Source organism: Phocoena sinus, chromosome 2 (assembly GCF_008692025.1).
Source record: "Phocoena sinus isolate mPhoSin1 chromosome 2, mPhoSin1.pri, whole genome shotgun sequence".
In the NCBI taxonomy this organism is placed as follows: Eukaryota; Metazoa; Chordata; class Mammalia; order Artiodactyla; family Phocoenidae; genus Phocoena; species Phocoena sinus.
The window spans coordinates 145,591,390-145,611,319 of record NC_045764.1 but is presented as its reverse complement, the minus strand read 5'-3'; the positions used below and the strand labels follow the sequence as shown (position 1 = coordinate 145,611,319).

At 54.8% G+C, this 19,930-nt stretch overlaps 1 protein-coding gene across 1 annotated transcript in view; it reads right to left on the bottom strand.

Annotated features, from left to right (window-relative positions):
* The window catches only part of PLEKHD1 (pleckstrin homology and coiled-coil domain containing D1), a 28,559-nt gene extending 12,675 nt beyond the window's left edge, over positions 1-15,884 (bottom strand). The window contains exons 1-6 of the mRNA XM_032624828.1: positions 15,421-15,884; positions 3,935-4,028; positions 3,521-3,610; positions 3,214-3,290; positions 2,270-2,361; positions 1,230-1,282 (exon numbers count right to left, since the gene is read on the bottom strand). Coding sequence (XP_032480719.1) covers positions 1,230-1,282; positions 2,270-2,361; positions 3,214-3,290; positions 3,521-3,610; positions 3,935-4,028; positions 15,421-15,569 — 555 coding nt within the window. The 5' untranslated portion in view covers positions 15,570-15,884. The remainder of the gene's footprint in view (positions 1-1,229; positions 1,283-2,269; positions 2,362-3,213; positions 3,291-3,520; positions 3,611-3,934; positions 4,029-15,420) is intronic.
* Positions 15,885-19,930: the final 4,046 nt, after the last annotated feature.

The following is a 19,930-nucleotide window of genomic DNA, read 5'->3' as shown; positions in this document are numbered from 1 at the left end:
ATAAGAATCATCGAGTCATTCCACGACATTTATCACGCACCCATCCTGGGCCAGGTGCTCTGCCAGGCCCCGGGAGTGTTTGGGGTGCTACAGGGCCATGATGCTTCTTGACTGTCGGGCCCGTTTCCGAGCCCAGTGACGGGTGGTTGGAAAGGGTGAGGAGTTTGCAAAAGTCAAGTCAGAGAGGCAGGCACTGAGCCCAGGCTGATGGGCCCAGCCCTGGACTTGCCTGGGAGAGACAAGGAACAGGCACCAGGCAAAGAGAAGTGGACCAAATCAGGCCCTCCCTCTGCAGGCACCTCAGGGTATGCCGCTCTGGGGCTTGGCGCCCAGGCAGTTCAAGTGCAGGATGGGCTAATTAATAACCGTAACACTAACAAATGTAGATGTTCATTAAGCACGTACTATGTGCTAAGCACTTTCTATGTAACACCTCACTGAATCCTCAAAACATCCCTGATAAGATGGGTTCTATTATTATCCCCATTTTTCACATGAGACTATTAATGTTCAGAGAGGTTAGGTAACTTGCCCAAGGTCACACAGCCAGAAGCAGTGAAGGTCCAATCCAGACACAGGCAGCCTGACTCCAAGTCAGCACCGCTAACCACTACCCTACCCTGCCCTTCAGGGGTGGTCATGATTTCTCACAACAGGCAAGGCCCAGTGCTGCATGGAGATCCCAAACGGCATGGACTTCAGCAGCCCCCATCTTCAAATGAGGCAAGGGTCTCCTTCACACCACAGCCTGCCCCCAGCCAATGCTTGGCCTCCTTAGAACTTGTATGTTGACATTTAGAGGATGAAGGAACCTCTGATATCATCCAACCCAATCACCTTTATGGTGCCAGAAGCCCCGCTATGGATGAGAAAGGCCACCGCAGCCTCCTGTGAATACCACCAGTGACAAGCAGCTCATTACCTCCTGACACAGCTTATAAAATTTTTGAATGGCTCTTTCTCTAGAAAGTGATCACCCACCCTTTTTATTTTCCTCCCCCGCGACTGGCAAGGAGAAATACACTTCTTGCCAAGAAGCAACAGCAAGTCCCAAGCACTGTCATCTCATTGGCCTCCCTGCTCTGCCCGTCTGATTTCCCAGCGAGTTGTCTGGGTGCCCATCTCCCCTACACCACTCCCTAATGCCAGGAACACAAGTCAGTACACTGTGGCTGTGAAAGGGCCCACAGAGCGGGAGACGGCGGGGAGCAGCCTCGATGCGCCCCTACCTCTCTCTGTTCCCTCTGAAGGCAGAGTTCTTCAGTCTCTTCCATCAGTTTGTCTGCCAAAGCAAGTACACACGCTGTCACGAAAAGCTCACTCCAGGTCCAGTCCTGAGGGGTCAGTGCCTGCGATCACCTCCGTCACCCCCAGCTCCTCCCAAGGAAGAGGTCGGCACTACCGTGCCCAGGCCAGAGGAGGTGGGGCAGCTCCCGGGGACGGACGCTCCATGCTGGCCTGAGCTGCTACACTCCCGTCCCGGCACTGTCCCTGCTTCGTGCATTCATAAGACAATGACAGCTCATCTTTGGAAGCTCAGGTGGCTCTCTGCACCCCCGGGTTAACCTCTGTGCTGGTGTCTGGCTAGTGAGGCAGGGCAGGTCCTGGGGGCAGAGGGTGTCTGGAGCAGGCAGAGGGGAACCGGTGCTGGGGCCCCACTTGTCTAAGCCGGGGAGAGGGTCCCAGGCAAAGGACCGACCTCCCGGGCTCACCTGCTTCTTTCTCAAACAGAGCATGCCTACCAGCCAGTCAGGAACACAGGGGCCTAGAACCTTAAAGTGGGCTGGGGGTCATAACTGGGACCAAGTCCAGACCTTTGGGGCCCTGGGCAGGATAACGTCAATTCCATTAGTGGGACCCTTACCGCATGCCTGACACAAGAGCTTCCAGGCGTTTTCTTATTTAACCTGATCCTCATACCACCTCTAAAAGCTAGGAACAAAAATGTCTCCATTTTAAGGACGAGGAAACTGAAACTTAGGCTGAGCTGCCTAAAGATACACACAGCTGATGAATAAATGACAAAGCCGGGTCCAGAGGCCAGGCTCCTAACCACCAGGCTATCCTGCCTCCTGTCACGCTGGCCCAGAGGACATGTATCACGCCATACAGCCCTCCAGGCTCCGAGCCAGTCTCTGGCTCCTCATAGCCTGCTAAGCCCCACCCAAGACACGCTCTCTCAGTGCTGCATCAAGCCCTGGGCTGCAGCCCCCGGCCCTGAAATGCTACCGTCAGGCAGCCTCAGTTTCCAGCCCATCCCTCAGCCAACCTAAATACTCCTGCTTCTCCTTGGCCAGCTGTAGCCCCTGGGCCTCTAGGCTTTTGATCATGGCTTCTCCCAGCTGGGCATTCTTCCAAGTCCTGGGGAGGGAGGGCAGATGGGACAGGAGAGAAGAGGAAGAAACACAAAATCGTTAAAACAGAAGGGTGGAGGAGAAAGAATATGCATGGTGTGTACTCGCCATTCTTTCTCCTCCAGAATCCCAGCTCGCGTTCCCCTCGGCACCCGCGGCTCTGGGCACGCCACCAGCATCGATCAGTTACAGTCCCCGGAGGCTGGCCCAGGCTGCAAAGTGGGCCACCGTGGGCTGGGCCAACAGAACTTTGGGAGCAGGGAAGAGATTGCTTCCTGGACTGCTTTCTACACCATTGAATGCCCACCACCTGGCACAAGGCCTGGCACGGGGCAGGCACTCAGCATTATTTGTGGAACTAAAAGCACGACCCAGCATGAATAGGCAGGGGCTGGGACAGGGGTTTGTGTGCAAATGGATAGCGCTGGGCTGGAGGTTTCTGTGATCTGGACTCTGATGTACAAAGCACCAGCTCTGGTCTGAGCTAGGGTTAATTATGGGCCTGGGGAGATGAGACGGGTGTCAGGAGGCAGCCAAATCCTCCTAGCGATGCTGGGTTTGGTCCTGAGAGTTGGAGACAAATGGTGCCCACGTCTGCCACCTGTGACGCTAGACAAGCAAACTCACTTGGCTCAAAGCTCACTTAGGAGACCCCCCAAAGATGCTCGAAACCTGGTCTGTCTCCTCTTCCCACAATAACCAGCTCCCACAGCCCTGTCCTCCCCACCCTGCCCTCCCCTAGGATGCTCAGTGCGCACCGGGATCCCGGCAGAGAGGCAGGGAGATCCGGGTCGGCACAGCCCACACCCTTTTCCCTTCTGGACCCTCAGGCTGACCCCTCCTGCCCGTGCGCACTTACACCTTCCCAGACTCCTGCAGCATCTCCAGCCACTGGGTCTGCTCGAACTCCGACTCGGCAGCCAGCAAGATGTTCCCCTGCCAGGAAGAGGAGCCATGGTTGTGCCTGAGAGGAGGCCAGCTTGAGGACCATGGAGGCCACAGCCAGCCCTCTGTAGGCCCTGTTCTGCTCTCCCTCCCGACATCCACAAGTCACTGACACTCTTCCCAGGCCAGCCCACTGGAGGGGTTGCCCCTGGGGAGCCTGGGGTCCCAGAGAAGCTGCTGTGCCCCTGCTGAGCCCAGGCCAAGGGGAGAGCCTTACTCACGTGGAAATCCTGGTGGGAGATTTTCATGGCGTAGGGCATGCTGGGCTCTTCCTTAGCCTCCACCAGGCAGCCCCCCAGAGGGATGACACCCTGAGAAAGAATCAGAAGAGGCGCCCACCCCCCCACCCCCGCCCAGCCCAGGTCACTCAAGTCCTCTGGGAGCCCTCAGCCATAGCCAGGTGTTGCCCAGGGCCCGAGAGGAAGCCAGACCAGAACTTTCCCAGAGGGGGCACTGGAGGGCGGGGACCCAGGTCAGGAGGGGTCCAGGGTGGCTTGTGTCCCCAGAAGGACTTGTTTTCCAGACTCCCTGACCAGAGCAGGACAACAGATGGTACCCTACCCTCAGAGGATACCAGCCCCCATTGTCCCCACGGGGACCTCCCCCACTGTGGCCCTGGGGAGAGGCCCCCTCACCTTAGGATGTATATTGAAGTATTTGTTGGTTTCAAAGCTCTTTTTTTCACTCTCAGAGTAGTAAAGAAGAAAGCTCTCTTTGATGATGAAAAACCTATAGCAGGCGGTGGGGAAGGAGGGGCAACCAGGAGAGAGAAGGGGTGAGGTTTCTCGGGACGACAAGGCCTTGAGGGGCGCACGCTGACATGGGGAGCCCCTGGGGACACCAGCTCAGACTCATCCTCACCCACTCATGTGCCACATCCGGGCAAAGGCCTCAGCTGGCCAGTCACCCACCAGCAGGCAGCCCAACCCTTGCACCAGTGGAAGTGAACACGAGAGGCCTTCAGTGGCTTCCACAACCAGCTCCTCCAGCCCCCTGAGCCGCCACACAGCGGGTATCTGTGGTCCTTCCCCTCAGGTACCTTCAGCCTCGTGAGCCATCATCTTGGTCCCTTAGGGTCTACCCCAGGAGAGGCAGAAGGAGGGCAAGAAGACACAGGATCCCGAGGTGGGTCTTTTGACACGTGGTCCTGAAGACTGGCGGTCAAATGGGGTGTGGGTACCAGGCTGGTGAGGCCAGGCCTGCCGCCTACACGTGACACCCGCATTGCCTCTGGGCTCAGCTGCTCCACAGCCTCCTTCTGGGATGTGGGTCTCACTTAGGATCTCTGGGCCCTTGGTGCTTTCTGACTGATGCCCACAGCTGGAGCATGGCCTAGGGACTCTCACAGACCTCGTGCTTGGAGCTGACTAGGATAAGACACCAGGTGCCCTCCAGGGGAAGATCCAATTGGAACTGAGAGCCCCGAGGCTCTGGGACACTCAGAGTGGCTGGCTCCTTCCTCCCAGGGCCCCTGCTAATGTCACTGTTGGAGCCATGGGACTTGGGGGAGCCAGAAACAGCGCTCAGATGGGCTCATGACAGCCAACAGCATGACTCTCCCCGGCTCTGTGTTCAGTGACACCGTATTGGTAGCTGATATCAGTCATACTGTGAGTATTTACACCATGAAAATCATCAAATGTTACAAAGCAGTGCTGCACCCCACCCCCCTCCCAAGAGAGCCAGTTATTAAATACTTATCAGCACATCACTGGTTGGACACACCCTCCTGGGAGGGGCTTGAAAAGTTGCTGGCGAATCTCTGAAGGTGCCACCAGCCCTGGGACCCTTCCTGAGGCCGCGGCTGCAGCTGGAGGGTCGCTGGCATGGCTGACAGCTACCGTCTCACCTCCTCTAGGAAAGGAGCTCAGCTCTGTCCTCTGCTGTGTGCCTCACCCCAACCACGTTCTTTATTTGCACCAACCCTCTCTGCCCAGCCAGATACTGAGGGGAGCTGTGGACCTCAGAGGTGACATACTGCTAATGCCAACTCCTCGCCCAGTGGAGGAAGAACACACGAATACCACCCTCTGCGGAACTGCAGGCACCTCCTGGGCCCCCCAGCACCTGACCCCTGCCCACCTTCTTGGCCTTGCCACCACTTCTGCCCTTCCGCCTCTCTGCTCGAGGCGAACACCGAGCTCACTGCCTACTGCCTTACTCTGTTTTGCATGATCCTGCGGAGACTGTGCAGCTCTCCCAGGAGTGCCCACTGGTTGAACCTGCCTCACCCTTGGTGACCAGCCCAGCCCAGCCCACACTGCCGTCGGAGTTCCTCCCGCACTTGCTGACCGGCCATGAGCTTGGCACTTAGCTCCACAGCCACACCCCATGTGCTCATCTTGTCTGGAGGGGACACTGGGCTCCTAGAGGGCGGGCCATGGTCCCTCAGTCCTGTGGGATGAGGAGATGTCCCCAGAGAGTTGCAAGGGAACTTCACAGAGTAGTTAAGGACACAGACCTGCCGCTTCTCAGCTGTGGCGTTTAATTCATTTAATACTCGCTATTACCCTATGAGGCAGGTGTCTGCGCGTCTATGGGCAGAAATGAAGCAGAAAGGTGACACAACCCGCTGAAAGTCAGACTGCTAGTTGTTAGAGGCTGGTTTTTCCTCTAAGAGGGACGGCCACTGAGGGTTCTGAGAGGGGTGACAGGATCTGACTCACACTGCAAAATGTTCAGCCTGGCTGCTGGGCTGAGAACAGATTGTTGGCGGGGAGTGTCAGGGAGCGGGGGAGGCACAGGGATCCATTAGTGGCCACAAAAGGGGCAAGAAAGGATCCGGTGGATAAAGGCCCATAAAGTCCTCCGCACTTGTCTGCCACGCAGGATGTGTCCCCAGATGTCACGGCCCTCCTCCCCTTGCCCTCTCAAGGAGGGCACAGAGAGGCAGGGGCAGACGGATGTCCAGGGTAGCCTTTGTTCCACGCCAGCCAGACTTCAGCAGGCCTCAGGGCCCCCATGGCTGCAGGGGCTGTGAAGGGCCCATGGGCCATGCATGCCAAGACTGGCCCCTGTTGCAGCTGCTGTCGGTTTGGTTTGGGTAGGGGTGAGGGTCACAGGGAGGGGAGCCGGCACGGACCTGGAGGAGGAGGGCGACTCCCTGGCTGGCAAGGAAGAGGATGGCCCAAGAAAGGGCATATTTGGCAAGCAAACTTCGAGGACCCAAAGGGCTGGCTTTGCTTACAACTCCGCCTCAGTGCCTGCCCACTGCTCCAGCTGATGACTCAGGCTTCACCTCAGCAGGTGGGGGCCTGGGGCCTGAGTGCCCCTGCACTGGCCACTTCCTCTTCCTGCCCCTTTCTCCGAAGTCCCCTTACTCCCAGGCCTCTCATTCTGACTGCAAGCCAGGGGCCGCCTCCTTCTGGGCCCTGCAGAGTTGGGCTGGCTGAGTAAGGGCCGGAGATAGTCACTGATTACTTAGCTGTTCTCATGTACTGGCTTCCATGCAGAACGTACGTATCAGTATTTGATCCATGTAACAATCCTGGAAGGTAGGGCTTTTTGTTCCCATTTTATAGATGAGGAAACTGAGGCTTAGAGGTGAAGTAACACATGCAAGGTCACACAGCCAGGGCAGAGGTGGAGCTGGGACTGGAACCCAAAGACAACAGCCCCTGCTTCTACACCCACACCACACTGTCTTGGGAGCTACTCTGGTCTTCGTGCCAGCACCTGGGCAGGAAACAGATGGGCCAAAGGCAGTAGGTGTTAAGGCTGGGGTAGCCAAGGGTCAGAGCTCTGCCACTTACCAGCAGTGTGACCAGGGCAAGTCCCCTGATCTCTCTAGGTCTCAGGTCCCCCAGAGTAACTTGAGGATAATAATAGTACATACATCTCTTAGGGTTGTCAGGATAATGAAATGAGTTTGTTCACATAAAGACTTCGAACATTGTGAGACACATGGTAAATATTCCTTAAGTGTTTACTTTTATTACTACTATTTTATTTATTATTATTAGGTTCAACGTCTGCCGCAGCCTCCCCTGACCTCCTTTCCCATTTGTGCTCACAAAAGCTCCTCCTGGCAGGAGCTCTTGGCTCCAGCCCAGCTGGCCAGCTCGCTCTCCTCCAAACACACAGCACTTTCCTGCATTTGCCCCTCCCTCCTGTCCAAGGCCCACCCTTCTATCCAGGCCAACTTCAGTCCTGGGCGAAGCTTTGCCTCCAGCCCTAGCCCTCAGGGCCTCCCTGTCCAGCCCACTGTGCTGTGGTGAAGCCCAGAGAGCGTGCGTGAGTCTGTGTCTGGGGGGTCAGTGTCTACCCTGGCTGCCTCTTCTCTCTGGTTTTAAAGAATTTAAGTGTTTTCACCTCTAGATTAAGGAGCATTTATGAGGTACCAAGATACTCATTTTTCTAAGTGTTTTATTGACATTATCTCATTTAAATCTCTCATAGCAATTCTAAGAGATGGGGGTGTTTGTTTTTCCATTTCACTGGTGAGGAAACTGAGGCACAGAAAGATTCAGCAACTAGCAAAGGGCAAACTGGGAACTCAGCTGTGTCTGCCTGTTACTGAACCAGGTTCGTTTGCCTGACACGCAGCAAGCCAAATGCTGAGAGGCCGAGGTTTGCAGCAGAGACAAGGGCATATGTGGAGTGGCCGGTAGCTCCTGTTATGTGTATATTAATACCACATCGGAAGTTAAAACCTACTGAGAGAACATTAGACAACTTGGCTCCAACAAGGGTCATCACGAGAGCCTGGATCGATCTCTTGGGAAATATCTTCTTATGGATCCCATCAGGAATAAGGTCGATAATTGAGGGATTACTTAAACCGTCATTTTTGGTGTGCTTGCTACGACCTATACTCCTTGCTAAAACTCTGTACTTGCTCTTTGCCACGCACGCTTAAGCCCCAAGTTCTAATCCATACGATGACCAATCAACATAAAGACCCAGACCCCCACCCCACCCCCACCCCACCATCCCCCGCCAAAAGAAAAGACCCAGACCCAAAGCCTTGGTCCCATATTTGCAATCAAAGGCAAAACAATTCCATTCCTCAAATCCTCTGTAGGCCTTCGCCCCTTAACAGCAGAAAGTAGGCCTCTTCCCTCAAGACTGAGGAATTGGATCAAAAGATAGGGGAGGACTGAAACTGTGCCCCACAGGGTTAAAAACCCATAACAGAAACAGGTGACTCACAGAAACTCTTGAGCTTGTCTTACAGAACTGCAGATAAGGGAACAGCTTCTTTAAAACCCCTCTGCTTGTAACACAACGAGACCTGCTGAAACCGGAGGGACCCAACCCTGCGGATCCCAGTCTGCACAGAATAGACTTGCTTGCCCCATGGGTGACCTTTTGACGTCACAGCCCCAAATTCCCCCACGGTTCATACCAAACTCACCTGGAATTTGCACATGGGTCCCATGAAGAAGTCTGTAACTCAGATACGCCTGCGCAGAACACCTCTTTCCTCACCTCCTTCCCTCCAATCACCTCTCCCCACACCTCAGACCACCCTGTTTGTTTACACTATAAATACCCCAAGCTCCTCGCCTTCCGGGAGACGAATTTGAGATTTATTCTCAGGTGTCCTCACTTGGCTGCCTTGTGAATAAACCTTTCCTCTGCTGTAAACCTGGGTGGCTCAGTGCTTGGCTTGCTGTGCGTCGGGCAAACAAACCTGGTTGCGTAACATGCTGACAGAGCTCAGGTTCTCAAGTGCTGTGCTCTCTGATGCCTGCCCCTCATCGCTGCACTTGTCTCTCCTCATGGCTTCAGACCTGGCATTGTTGTTTGCCTTCTTAGAGCTTCTCTCTGCAAAGTGACTGTAAGCTCCTGGCCGGCTCAGGTCAGACAGCGTGAATGAATCACCTGGTACAGCCTGGGCCCTGGGGCTTGATGATTTCCTGCCCTCAGGGAGCAAATGCAAGAGCGAGAGTTGTATAAATCAATAATTTGAGAACTACTCAATGCTTATCAAGCTCCTCGTTTGTGCCAGGCACTGTTTTAGTAACATCAGAATGTTTGTTAACTACTCATTCCTCACGTGAGCTAGATGAGGTAAGTGGAGAACAGAGAGGTTAAGTAACATGCCCCAGCTTACACAGCTGGTAAGTGGGGAGCTGGGATCATTACAAAGCACCAGGGTACCCTGTGACATTGTAAGTTTGTATGAGACACCGGAAGAGTACAGACCAGTGAGCAACAAATGGTTTGGGTGTCCAGCCAAGGGAGCGGCAAGTGAGAGGAGGTGACAACTGAGCGGGGTTTGGAAGAATGAATACGAGTATCTAGGAAACTGAGAGGAAGAGGAAAGGGGAGATGCATTCCAGACAGAAGGAACAGCAGATGCAACGAATAGTGTGTTCGAGGTTATCGGAACATTCTGGCATTACTGGCAGGTAGGTGCCAAAGGGGTGGGCAGTGGTGTGGGGGGAGGGAGAGTAGGGGGTGAGTCAAGGTCAAAGAGACAAGTGAGGACCAGACCAGGGTGGGGCGTGTGGTCCTTGTGAGAAGGTGGGGCTGCTTCTTGCAGATGAAGAGAGCTGCCAGTGGGTTTCAAACAGGGCACTTGGGAGGTCAGATTGCAGTCGTAGACATGGTGACGGTGGCTTTGAGGGCTCCACACCCCGGCAAAGGCGCAGATTAGAGTTAGTTATTGGTTATTGCTGATAAGAATCAGCAGGGCTTGTTGAATGGACAAGAGTGGGGAGAGCAGAGTCTGGGATGACATGAGGGCCAGGAACTAGCTTAGGTGACAAGGTGGACACAGGTGCAATCCAAGCTGAACTAGGGAACCTTCCTAAGCTGTGCCTCCACCTTTACTCCCCTCCTCAGTGCTCTGAAGGTTGACAAGGGCTCAGGCAGAGCTTGAGAGCTAACATAGGCCTCACAGTCGATCCAGCTGGAAGTGAGGGAAAAAATGGTACTTAGACCCACAGGTACCTTCTAGGCTGGGTGGGTCCTGGCAAAGAAAGGCCCATCTACTCTGCCCGAGCTCCTTAATGTTTGGAGATGCAAAAGCCAAGTGTGGGCGTACGGGCTGGAAAGGGCTTTGCATCACAGAGTGAGAGAAACTTGGAGTTGGGGGAAATCCTGGAGGGCGGTGGGGAGGAGGGGTGATGGGAGAATGCAGAGGAGAGAGGATGCAGGGAAGTTGCACGAGCCCCAGTCCTACAGGGTCAAGAGATAGCAGTGAACAATCCCAGCTCTGATGCTAGTGAGATGCGGTGCCTGGAAAGCTCGAGAAACTAGGGAGCTGACCCTCAACTAGGTGCTTGCACCTCTGGGATTTAAATGCCTCCTCCACCCTGCTCTTTGCCAAACCTTCCCCTCAGCACAGTCTACTAGACCCCCAAAGACCTTGTGTGGAGGCTGGTGAATCTGTGTGGCGGGGGTGGGGTGGGCGCAAAGACGGAGGAACGAGCCGGGGTCCATATCTGCTAGTGCAACAAGAAGCATCTACACTGGGCAGCCAATTCATCCAAAAACAAGGAAACAAGAGTTTAGAGCCCCTCGGGGATTAGCAGAAACCCTGCGCAGGCTTTACACTTCCTCAAGTCTTCCTGTGGGATGAGACCTTGGGCCAGACATCTCACTCTCAAGAGGGCAGCCGGAGCCCAGCGGACGTGCGAGCTGCCCATGGGTTACGTTTCACGGGAAGGCGGGATACGCAGCCTGGCTGCCCCTCCTTCCCTGGGCACAAACGTCCAGCACAGAACCAGCACACAGGCTCCCCCATCCCTGAGCCCCTCAGGCACTGAGAACGGGGGTGTGGGGTTTGAAGCCAGGTAAACCCTAGAGCGAGGGAAGGACAGCTTATCAGAAGTGTCCCTTTCAGAAGTGACAGAAGGAAGGTAGAAATGACACAGCCCTCAGTGCGTGTCCCTTTTCATTCTTTCCGGGTGGCCTTGTATGCTCAGGGGATGCTCATCCTGGCCTCTGCCACTTGCCTGGCTCTAGGTCTGAGATGACAGGACAGGAGGAATCCTGCCTGTGACGTATTGATACATGGGTGATGACAAGTTAGGGTTTATGAAGAGATCATCAAGTCCAAGGGGCTCCAAAAAATGTGAGGATTCTTCAAAGAACACAGTCAAGACGAGCTTACTAGGTCAAGCAGATAACCGTGCAGAGGCACTGGGTGAAATGGGAGGGGCCTTGGAGCCCCGCCTTCTCTCCCCACCCCCCTGTGGTGGAGTCGAGGCACTTGTAGAATCACCATGGAACAGAGTTTAAAAGCCACAATTTGATCCATTTCCATTCTGTGGATGAGACACTGCCAGCCAGTGAGATGTGACACAGCCATGCCTCGGCCTGAGCCATGCGGCTGGTCACCGGCAGAGCTGGGACTGGAACTCAGAGGTCCTGCCTCTAAGCATGGGTTCACCTGCCACCAACGGCCACAGCTGCTCTCAAAAGAAACGGCTTTATGTTTCCAAGTCTTGGACATAAGGAAGTTGAATTGCCTGAAAGGGTTCTGGCCCCCATTTTCAAACAGCCTCCACTGCCAGCTCCCTGGGAGGGCGGGGAGAGGAAGAAGTGTGTCTTGTTGGCACAATCAACTCCTTTAACCTCGGGGCAGGCGAATCAGCACAGGACCGCAGTGAAGCCGGAAATAATGGGTGTTAATTTCATCTTACAGCTGTGCTGCGATCCGGAGAGCGTACCCATCTCCTTAAGCTAAGGACTCCGTGTAACCTCGATGCCACCACCTCAGAAGGGGCAGGGTGCGATGGACAGAGGGATCTGGGGACATCCCTCCGCTGCCACCTAGCCACTGCCTACCACCAAATGCTGTCCTTCTAAAAGAAGTTTGGAGAACACAAGCTGATTAGAAAAAGAGGGGCCTGCGGGCACCCTCCAGCTGGGACAGAACAAGCAGAAATGCTGCAGCTGTGCTGGGGGGTGACCTCCCAGTCAGCTGTGAGAAACGCTACCTGAGCCAGAAAGTGAGACCAAATCCCAGTGTCACTAGCGTGAGGCAGAGCCTAGTGCATGGAGGTGATATGCTAGCTCTTCCCCTCAGCCCTTTGGGACAGCTCAGTACCGCAGCGTCACCTTTAGGAAGCGGTGCTCAGAGCCAAAGATGAAACTCCCGGACCCAAATCTCTGTGTGAAGAAAGTCTCCCCAAGTCTTTCTGGTATGATGACCACTAACTGCACAGATCACCTTTCCACACCTGCGCAGGTTGTGGCCTGAGATTTGGGAAATCAGGCCACTGTCTTCATGGTTTCCCTGGCACTTCGTGGACACCGTGAGTCTCAGCTCCCTGAGGCAGGACCCACCGATGTTCCCCAAGAGTGAGCTGCTGCTGGGCTAGGCTCAGGGCCCACTAGTCACCTTACACCTGGGGGGCTGGGGGAGGAGGGACGGGAGTGTGGACGCTCCTGCCGCAGGAAGGAATGGGCTGGGCCCGCCTCATCAGGGGCTCCAGCCTTGGGAGGTGTTGGGGGGGATTTGGGAGAGGGACTGGAATGCTGGGGAAAGTATGAAGCCCTGAGAGAGAGCTGGCCTGTCTGCTGGACCAGCCCTACCACGGGGCTCACACCAGCCAAGGCAGAGATGCTCTACTCCCTTCCTCCTTGTCTCTGAGCACCGGCATCTCCACTGCTCACAGGTTAGGGGGAGGACAGAGTCATCCACCTTGCCCTCTAGACACCTCTTCCAGATCCTCTTATCTCTGCTAAGGAATGTTTTTGATTCCTTTCTCTTTTTGTTGTTCATGGAAAAAAGCTGACCCTTCAGCTCAAAGGCACCTTCCCACCCGCGGAAGGGCAGGACTGCTGGGGCACCAGGAGCTGGAGGCACAGTCCTGAAACACACCCTGAGCGGAAGAGGTTGTACAGAACCCAGCTGGCCACAGACGCCGCCATCCTGCCCGTTCATTATTTATGTGGCTTGGGAGCCTTTCCAGGGCCCCTCCTCTTAGCTGTCCCCCTCCCAGGGCATCGATCGCCCTAATGGCAAGGCTCTGCAGTGGCGGGCCTGAGCTGCCCCTTCCCAGGCCTTCCTGCGGCTGCTAATTAGCTGGAGTCCACAGACCTCACTTCACAAATGGGGAACTGGGACCCAGGGGCCCCTGCTGGGCATTGAAAGGGAGCTAAGCTTAGCATCGTGACTCCCCCATCCCAGACCCTCTCTGGCTGGCTGTTGCTGACCCAAGGCTAAATCGTGTGTGCGTGTGTGTGTGTGTCTGGTGTGTTCCCAGAACTGTGAACATGGACAGAGGCCTAGAGTGGGCCGGGGGAGTCTTTTCACAGTGGCAACTCCAGAATTCCCACAAAGGTGGGGAACAGAAGTGACAGTCTCCTTGGAAGGGGGCTGGAGGGCTTGACTTTGCAGGGCATGTACGCTGCTCTGACTTGGATTGGACGGTTTCTGAGTGGCTGTAGGGGTTACTGGTGGAGATCCTTGGGGTGGGGGCACTACAGCTCTCCAAGGCCCCCTTGGCTCCATCACTGTGCTTTTAGCTGGAGCTTTTGTCCCCAACACCTCCCAGCCCTGGAATCAACTGTAGCTGCGGGGGCCAGGTCCCCACACCTGAGGGTTGCAGATCCCTAGCATTTACTAGGGATGCAATCAGGTGAAAATACCTGGAAAGAGACATCTTGGATGTCCGGAGGTAATACCAAGGACAGCAGCCAGACCCAGTGGAGGAGTGTGGGCTGCCTGGAGCAGCTGAGGTAGAAGTGGTGATGGGGCACTCTGCTAAGGGTTCTTAAAGTTATAAGCAGCCTTCCCACCACCACTCGGGCGCCCTGGTAGAGACAAGCTTGCTCCTGGCGCTCGGGAACTGCAACTCAGACAGCACAGCCCTGGAGACCCCTCACAAGATGCTCTCCACACTGCCCCAGGCCTCCATTCAGGGGATCAGAGATAAGCTGAACTTTGGAGGAACTCAAGGAGCCTACATCCCATTAAACCCTAGAGTGAAAATCCAGCAGAACTAACGAAAGTATGCGAAACCAGGTATGTAAAATGTGAAACACCATCTACAGCTCCGTTTGTTCTGTGGTCTTGCAGACATATTAAATTATTCATCAAAACAGAACATCAGAACCAACCCCTACCATGTCTCCGTGAACTGTGTTCCTGGGAACATATGAAGCCCCCCCTGCTCAGGGGCAGGCTCATAGTGTGGGTTGGGAAGGGGCATCTAGACACAATCCTAGTTTCCTGGGCAGGATCATGCCTGCAGGGAGGGGCCAATCAGGGTCTGAGTTCACTAGGCCATTCCATAGAAAACCTCAGAACTGAGATGGGCTTGTCCAGAAGGTGTCCCATTGCTCCTGAAACCAGCATTGGGAGCTTCCTGCAAATTCAGGGCTGTGAACTCCCCCTTCCTCCGATACCTTCCAGGCTCATTTATGAGTGGAAAGTAGCTACTGATGTCTGGGGAGTGTGGCCTCTGAGTTGGGACCAGGAAGCTGATGCTGAAAGACCCAGGCTGCTCTGACCTTCCTAACCACTCCTTCCAAGGGATACATCCTTCTGACAGGACCAGTCCATCCTTTCTCCCACTTTCCTCAGTCTCTGCCCCATCTCCCTTGAAATATATGCATTTCAAGGGACAGTTGGAGGGGCTCCTAGCATCACTCCTCCAGGGGTGGGCACAGAGCCTTCTAGGCCCTTCTCCTGGCCGGTGCCTTTCAGAAGCTCTCTCAGTGTATGTACCAGTTGGGGGTAGGCGGAAGTGGGGGGTGGGATGTAGGACACCCATGTCCCACCTTAAGTGCACTTCTAGAAGCCTGGAGCAGGGGAGCTGTGAAGATGATGGAGCCGCAGTGGGGCCCCCAGGAGGCTATCTTTGGCTGGAGACAGGGCTTCTTCCTCCGCACCAGAGTATGGCCCAATCTGACCCAGCTGGGCTCCTACCACGGCCACGATCTCTTCAGCCCACACCCACTCTCCCCAACCCGACTTAAATCCATTCCGCAGAGAACTCCGTGGTCCCACCCCAGCTCGACCAGCCTCGGGCAGAGATGACCCAGCCCAGGCTAGGATCCACATCTTCCAGGAGGAGCCAGTGTGGAGTGAAATGGGGCGAGGCCAAGGTCACAAAGGAAGGCAGAGGTAGGACGGTAATGAAGGGTTTGGTAGGGGGTCCTTCGGCCCTGGCTCCCTCCCCCGGCGGTCATCACCGGGCGCGGCAGGGGCACTCACCGTCGGGACCACTTGGCCGACGGCCTCCCGAAGGGCCGCTTCCACAGCACACCATAGAGCTGCACTTTGGTGCTGATGTCCAGCGCGTCCGAGTCAGCCTGCTCCAGAGACGGCGAGGGCGACACCGAGTTGGATTTGGACGCGAACATCCTGCTTCAGCGGGGCTGCCCCAGCCGGGCCCACCCGCTCCCCGGGGCCGGCACGGATGCGGGGCTCCGGGCGAGGGCGGGCGCGGCGGGAGGCTGCGAGGCGTCGGCGTCGGCAGGCGCCTCCGGGCGCCGTCGGGGCGCGTCGCAGCCGGCGGAGACGCGAGGCGGCTCCGACCGAGAGCTGCTGCGTTAAAGCGCGCGGAGCCCGGAGCGCCGCGGCAACTGGCGAGGGGCACGCAGTCTGCGGCTAGGGCTCGGGGGTGAGCCGGGCCAGGCGGGAACTCGGCGGGGAGGGAGGCTCAGCCTCCAGCCAGAAGCATCGCCCACCCCCCTCCCTGAGACAGCCCCAATTCTGGTGGCCCCGATTGGCTGGGCGGGGCAGGTGAGCTGGCTGGAGGCCGGCCGCGAGCGCCAATCAGTGCGGGCGCCGGCGGTAGGGCCGGGCTCCGTGCGCCCGGAAGGTCCCGGCGGGTCGCGCGGCCCCGAGACTAGGCCCCAGCACTTCCCCACCCCCACCCCGCGTACCCATTTCTCCCCCGGGTTTCCTCTCGGTTGCAGCGCCCACATCGAAACCGGGAACACGTCTGCTTTGTGACGGGCTTGGAGTCACTGCTGCAGATCCCTACTCGCTCTGGGTGGGGGAGAGCAGATGATCGGGCTTGGAATCCCACTTCAGTCCTTACCTGACTCCGTGAGCCTCAGTTTTCTCTCCTGTAGAGCGGAGACGCCTGTACCTTCTCAGGCAGGGCGGGGACCAGGTAAGACTTCAGCCAGTGCCCGAGCGCCCGCCCCGAGAGGAGGCTCCATCGGGGCTGTCAGCCCCTCCCCGCCTGCTCTGCTGGGTCTCACTTTGTACCACCGCTGCCGCGCCCGGATCGGATTTCTTTTCCCAGAACTTGGCTGCCTGCGTCGGCATTTGGCACTCAGTGCCAATCCCGAACGGTCAGTGCAGCTACTGTCCGTGATTTATCTGCACGCCTGGCCCGTGCTCCCTGGGGCCTGGCGCTCCATCCACTTCCGCTCCTCTCGGCGCCTCTAGATGACCGTCTCACTTTCCGGCGGGTGCAGACGTCTGTCCTGCCCCTGGGGACCACCCGCGGAGAGGCTCTGTTAGCATCGCTGCGTGCAGGCACCGCTCCAAAGGCAGGGAAGTGAGTCTGCTCGGAGAGGCAGCCGGCTGGACCATCCTACAACTCCTGCAACTCCTGGCCGCGGAGTTGCAGGCCATCTCTGGACAGTCAGGATTCTTCCGCGCACTTGGGAAAACCACTTACCCCCTCAGGGGCTCTGATGCCTCAGCTGTAAGATAAAGACGTCAGATTGGAGCAGAAGTTTGCAAATAGGTAGCCTGAGTGCCAAATCACTTTATAGACAGACGTTATTAATTTGCCCAAGCAAAAGTAAAAACTTGAGGTATAATTAAAATATGACAAAACGCACAGATCGCAGGTATTTATTTGATGAAGTTAATTTGATGAATGTATACACCAAGCCACCAGCACCCAAAGCAAGATGCAGAACATTTCCATCGCCCCAGGAAGTTCCCTTACGCTCCTGCTGGCCAACTTCCCATCCTCACTCCGACCCAGGCAAACCACTTTCAGACTCTTATCAACATTGGCACGCCTTTTTAAAAGTTTAAAATTTTAATGTCTAAAATGGCATTCTCTACAGAGCAACCATCCCCTGGAGTCCTTTGCTAAGCCTGCTTCACTCATTATTACCTGCCTGGCTTCTCGTTTCAGGCATTTGGATTTGTGATCCTCACTAGATGCTCCTCCAAGGCCTTCCCAGGCCTAACACGTTATGAGTCTAGTTAAGAAGGGGCTTAATAAAGGGCTTCCACACGCTGGCACCCTTCCCCTAACCAAGTGTTGGGTTCCCAAGCCCAGGCAACATCCTCTTGTTTCTCACTGTCCAAAGGGGCCCATCTGAATCCCCTTGTGCCCCTCGGGGCTCACGTTTCCCTGCAGAACATCTCAGGTACAGCTTTAACACAGGGTCCAGGGCCTGGGTCCACCAGGTGGGAAGAGACAGGACTAGGAAGATGATGAGAGCCCATGGAGAGCATACAAAGTGGACATTTCACACTTTGGGAGGTTATTTTTGACACGTTTTCATGCTTGGAAAACTTGCCACTTTAGGAGTTTTGTTTTTTTCCAGATGGAAGCTAGAAAACTTGGGTCACAAGCTTGTGGTGTGGAGTTCACTGGTTGGGGCACCAGGACAGGACTAAGTTGCAGGGGACAAACATGAGGAAAGAGGATGCACCGCCACCAGTTCCTCAAGGGTAAGTACCGGAGGCATCTGACTTGCTTTGGGGGTCAGCTGTGGCGGTAAGGTTGCGTGCCCAACGCAGCCAGCAGCATTTGACTGGCCACACGGACAGTCACAGGCAGGTGGGCTCCTGGCAGCACACACATGGCAGCATCAACAGCCTCCCCATCAGGCTGCTTCTGCCGCATGGTTCTGGATAGCATTCCTGGAAGCTTCACCCCAGGTCAGACCCTGGTTCTTTAGCCCTGCCAATGTCCTTTTAATAAATTAATTCCTCTTCTGCTTAATCAGGCCAGTACCAGTTTTAGCTGCTTGTCATGAAGGACTGGGGATGAGCCATAGGTGGGAGAAAGGCAGTATGCCTGGAATCATTTTTAAGGGAGTCCTTCCCAAGGAGAAGGGCTGGGTGAGCCCAGATAGTTCCTGGGAAAGAACCATCTTCATTCTGTTTCTTCTGTGGAAGAAATAGATCACAAGTTCCTTCAGCAGCAAAGAGAAAGCAATCTTTGCCCATTCCCTCTGCAGACAGGACCTCTGAAGAGACCTTAGCTACTGGTAGTTAAGAAGAGGTGGAAAGACTGCCCTGAGACAAACAGCATGAGTTTGATGGTCCACTGGGTACTTGAGTGGCTTCTGCTTCCCTCAGCTAACCAGTCCAGATCATGCTTCCCTCAGCTAACCAGTCCAGATCATGCTAAGTCAGCCTTGGGAGACGCCGTTTCTGCTTCCGTTCTCTGCTCCAGCTGGTGGCAGTGCTGAATGCCTGACAGGTACTTCTGCATAAGACAAAACAAGCTGGGTGCCAATCCACTGCCCCAGCCCAAGTGTGGGCCAGGGCTGCCCAATCTTATCGGGAAGCAAGTCGGGGTGGAAACTCAGGGACCTTGTGCTCTACAGGCTCAAATACAGAGATGATGTTCTGAATATATGATTTACATCTTATCTATTTCGTTTCATTTTTGAAACAGCCCCGATGAGGTGTGTGTTACTTTTAGTTTTCCTGATGAAAAAAATGAAGTTCAAAAAAGTTGTCTAGGGCTTCCCTGGTGGAGCAATGGTTGAGAGTCCGCCTGCTGACGCAGGGGACACGGGTTCGTGCCCCGGTCCGGGAAGATCCCACATGCCGTGGAGCGGCTGGGCCCGTGAGCCATGGCTGCTGAGCCTGCGCGTCCGGAGCCTGTGCTCCGCAACGGGAGAGGTCACAGCAGTGAGAGGCCCGCATACCACAAAAAAATAAATTAATTAAATAAATAAATTAATTAAAAAGTTGTCTACCTAAGGTCGCCCAGCTAGTCATTTCCTGGAACATGATAGACCCTCAGATACCGTGTTGAATGAGGGAAAGGCAGGATGGAGATACTTAATTTGGTCTGAATCCTAAGCCCATACCTGTCACACCACAGCACACTGCCGAGTGAGGTGCAGTCTGGGAAAGTGCTGGACCTTTCTTTCAGTCTCTCCACTTTTTTCTAGTAATTTCTCTCAATTGCCAACTCACCAAGTTCCCGCAGAATTGAAGAGAAAACTCCTCTTACACTGTAAAATTCCAGCCTCTCAGCTGTGTTCAGGGATAGACTCCTAATAATGAACACACATTTTCTGATAGTTTTTATTTTCTCGCCAGCTTTCCTGAGATATGATTGACAAATACAAATTGTATATATTTAGTATATAATATGATTTTTTAAAGATGTACAATATGATAGTTTAATATACATATGCATTGGGAAGTGCTTACCACAATCAAGTTAGTTAATACATCCATCACCTCACAGAGTTACTGTTTTTGTGTGTGTGTGGTGAGAACATTTAAGATCTACTCTATTGGAAACAGACTCACAGACATAGAGAACAGACTTATCATTGCCAAGGGGGCAGGGGGATGAGAGACGGATGGAATGGGAGTTTGGGATTAGCAGATTCAAACTATTATATGTAGGATGTGTAAACAACAAGGTCCTACTGTAGAGCACAGGGAACTATATTCAATATCCTGTGATAAACCATAATGGAAAAGAATATGCAAAAGAATGTACATATATGTATAACTGAATCACTTTGCTGTACAGCAGAAATTAACACAA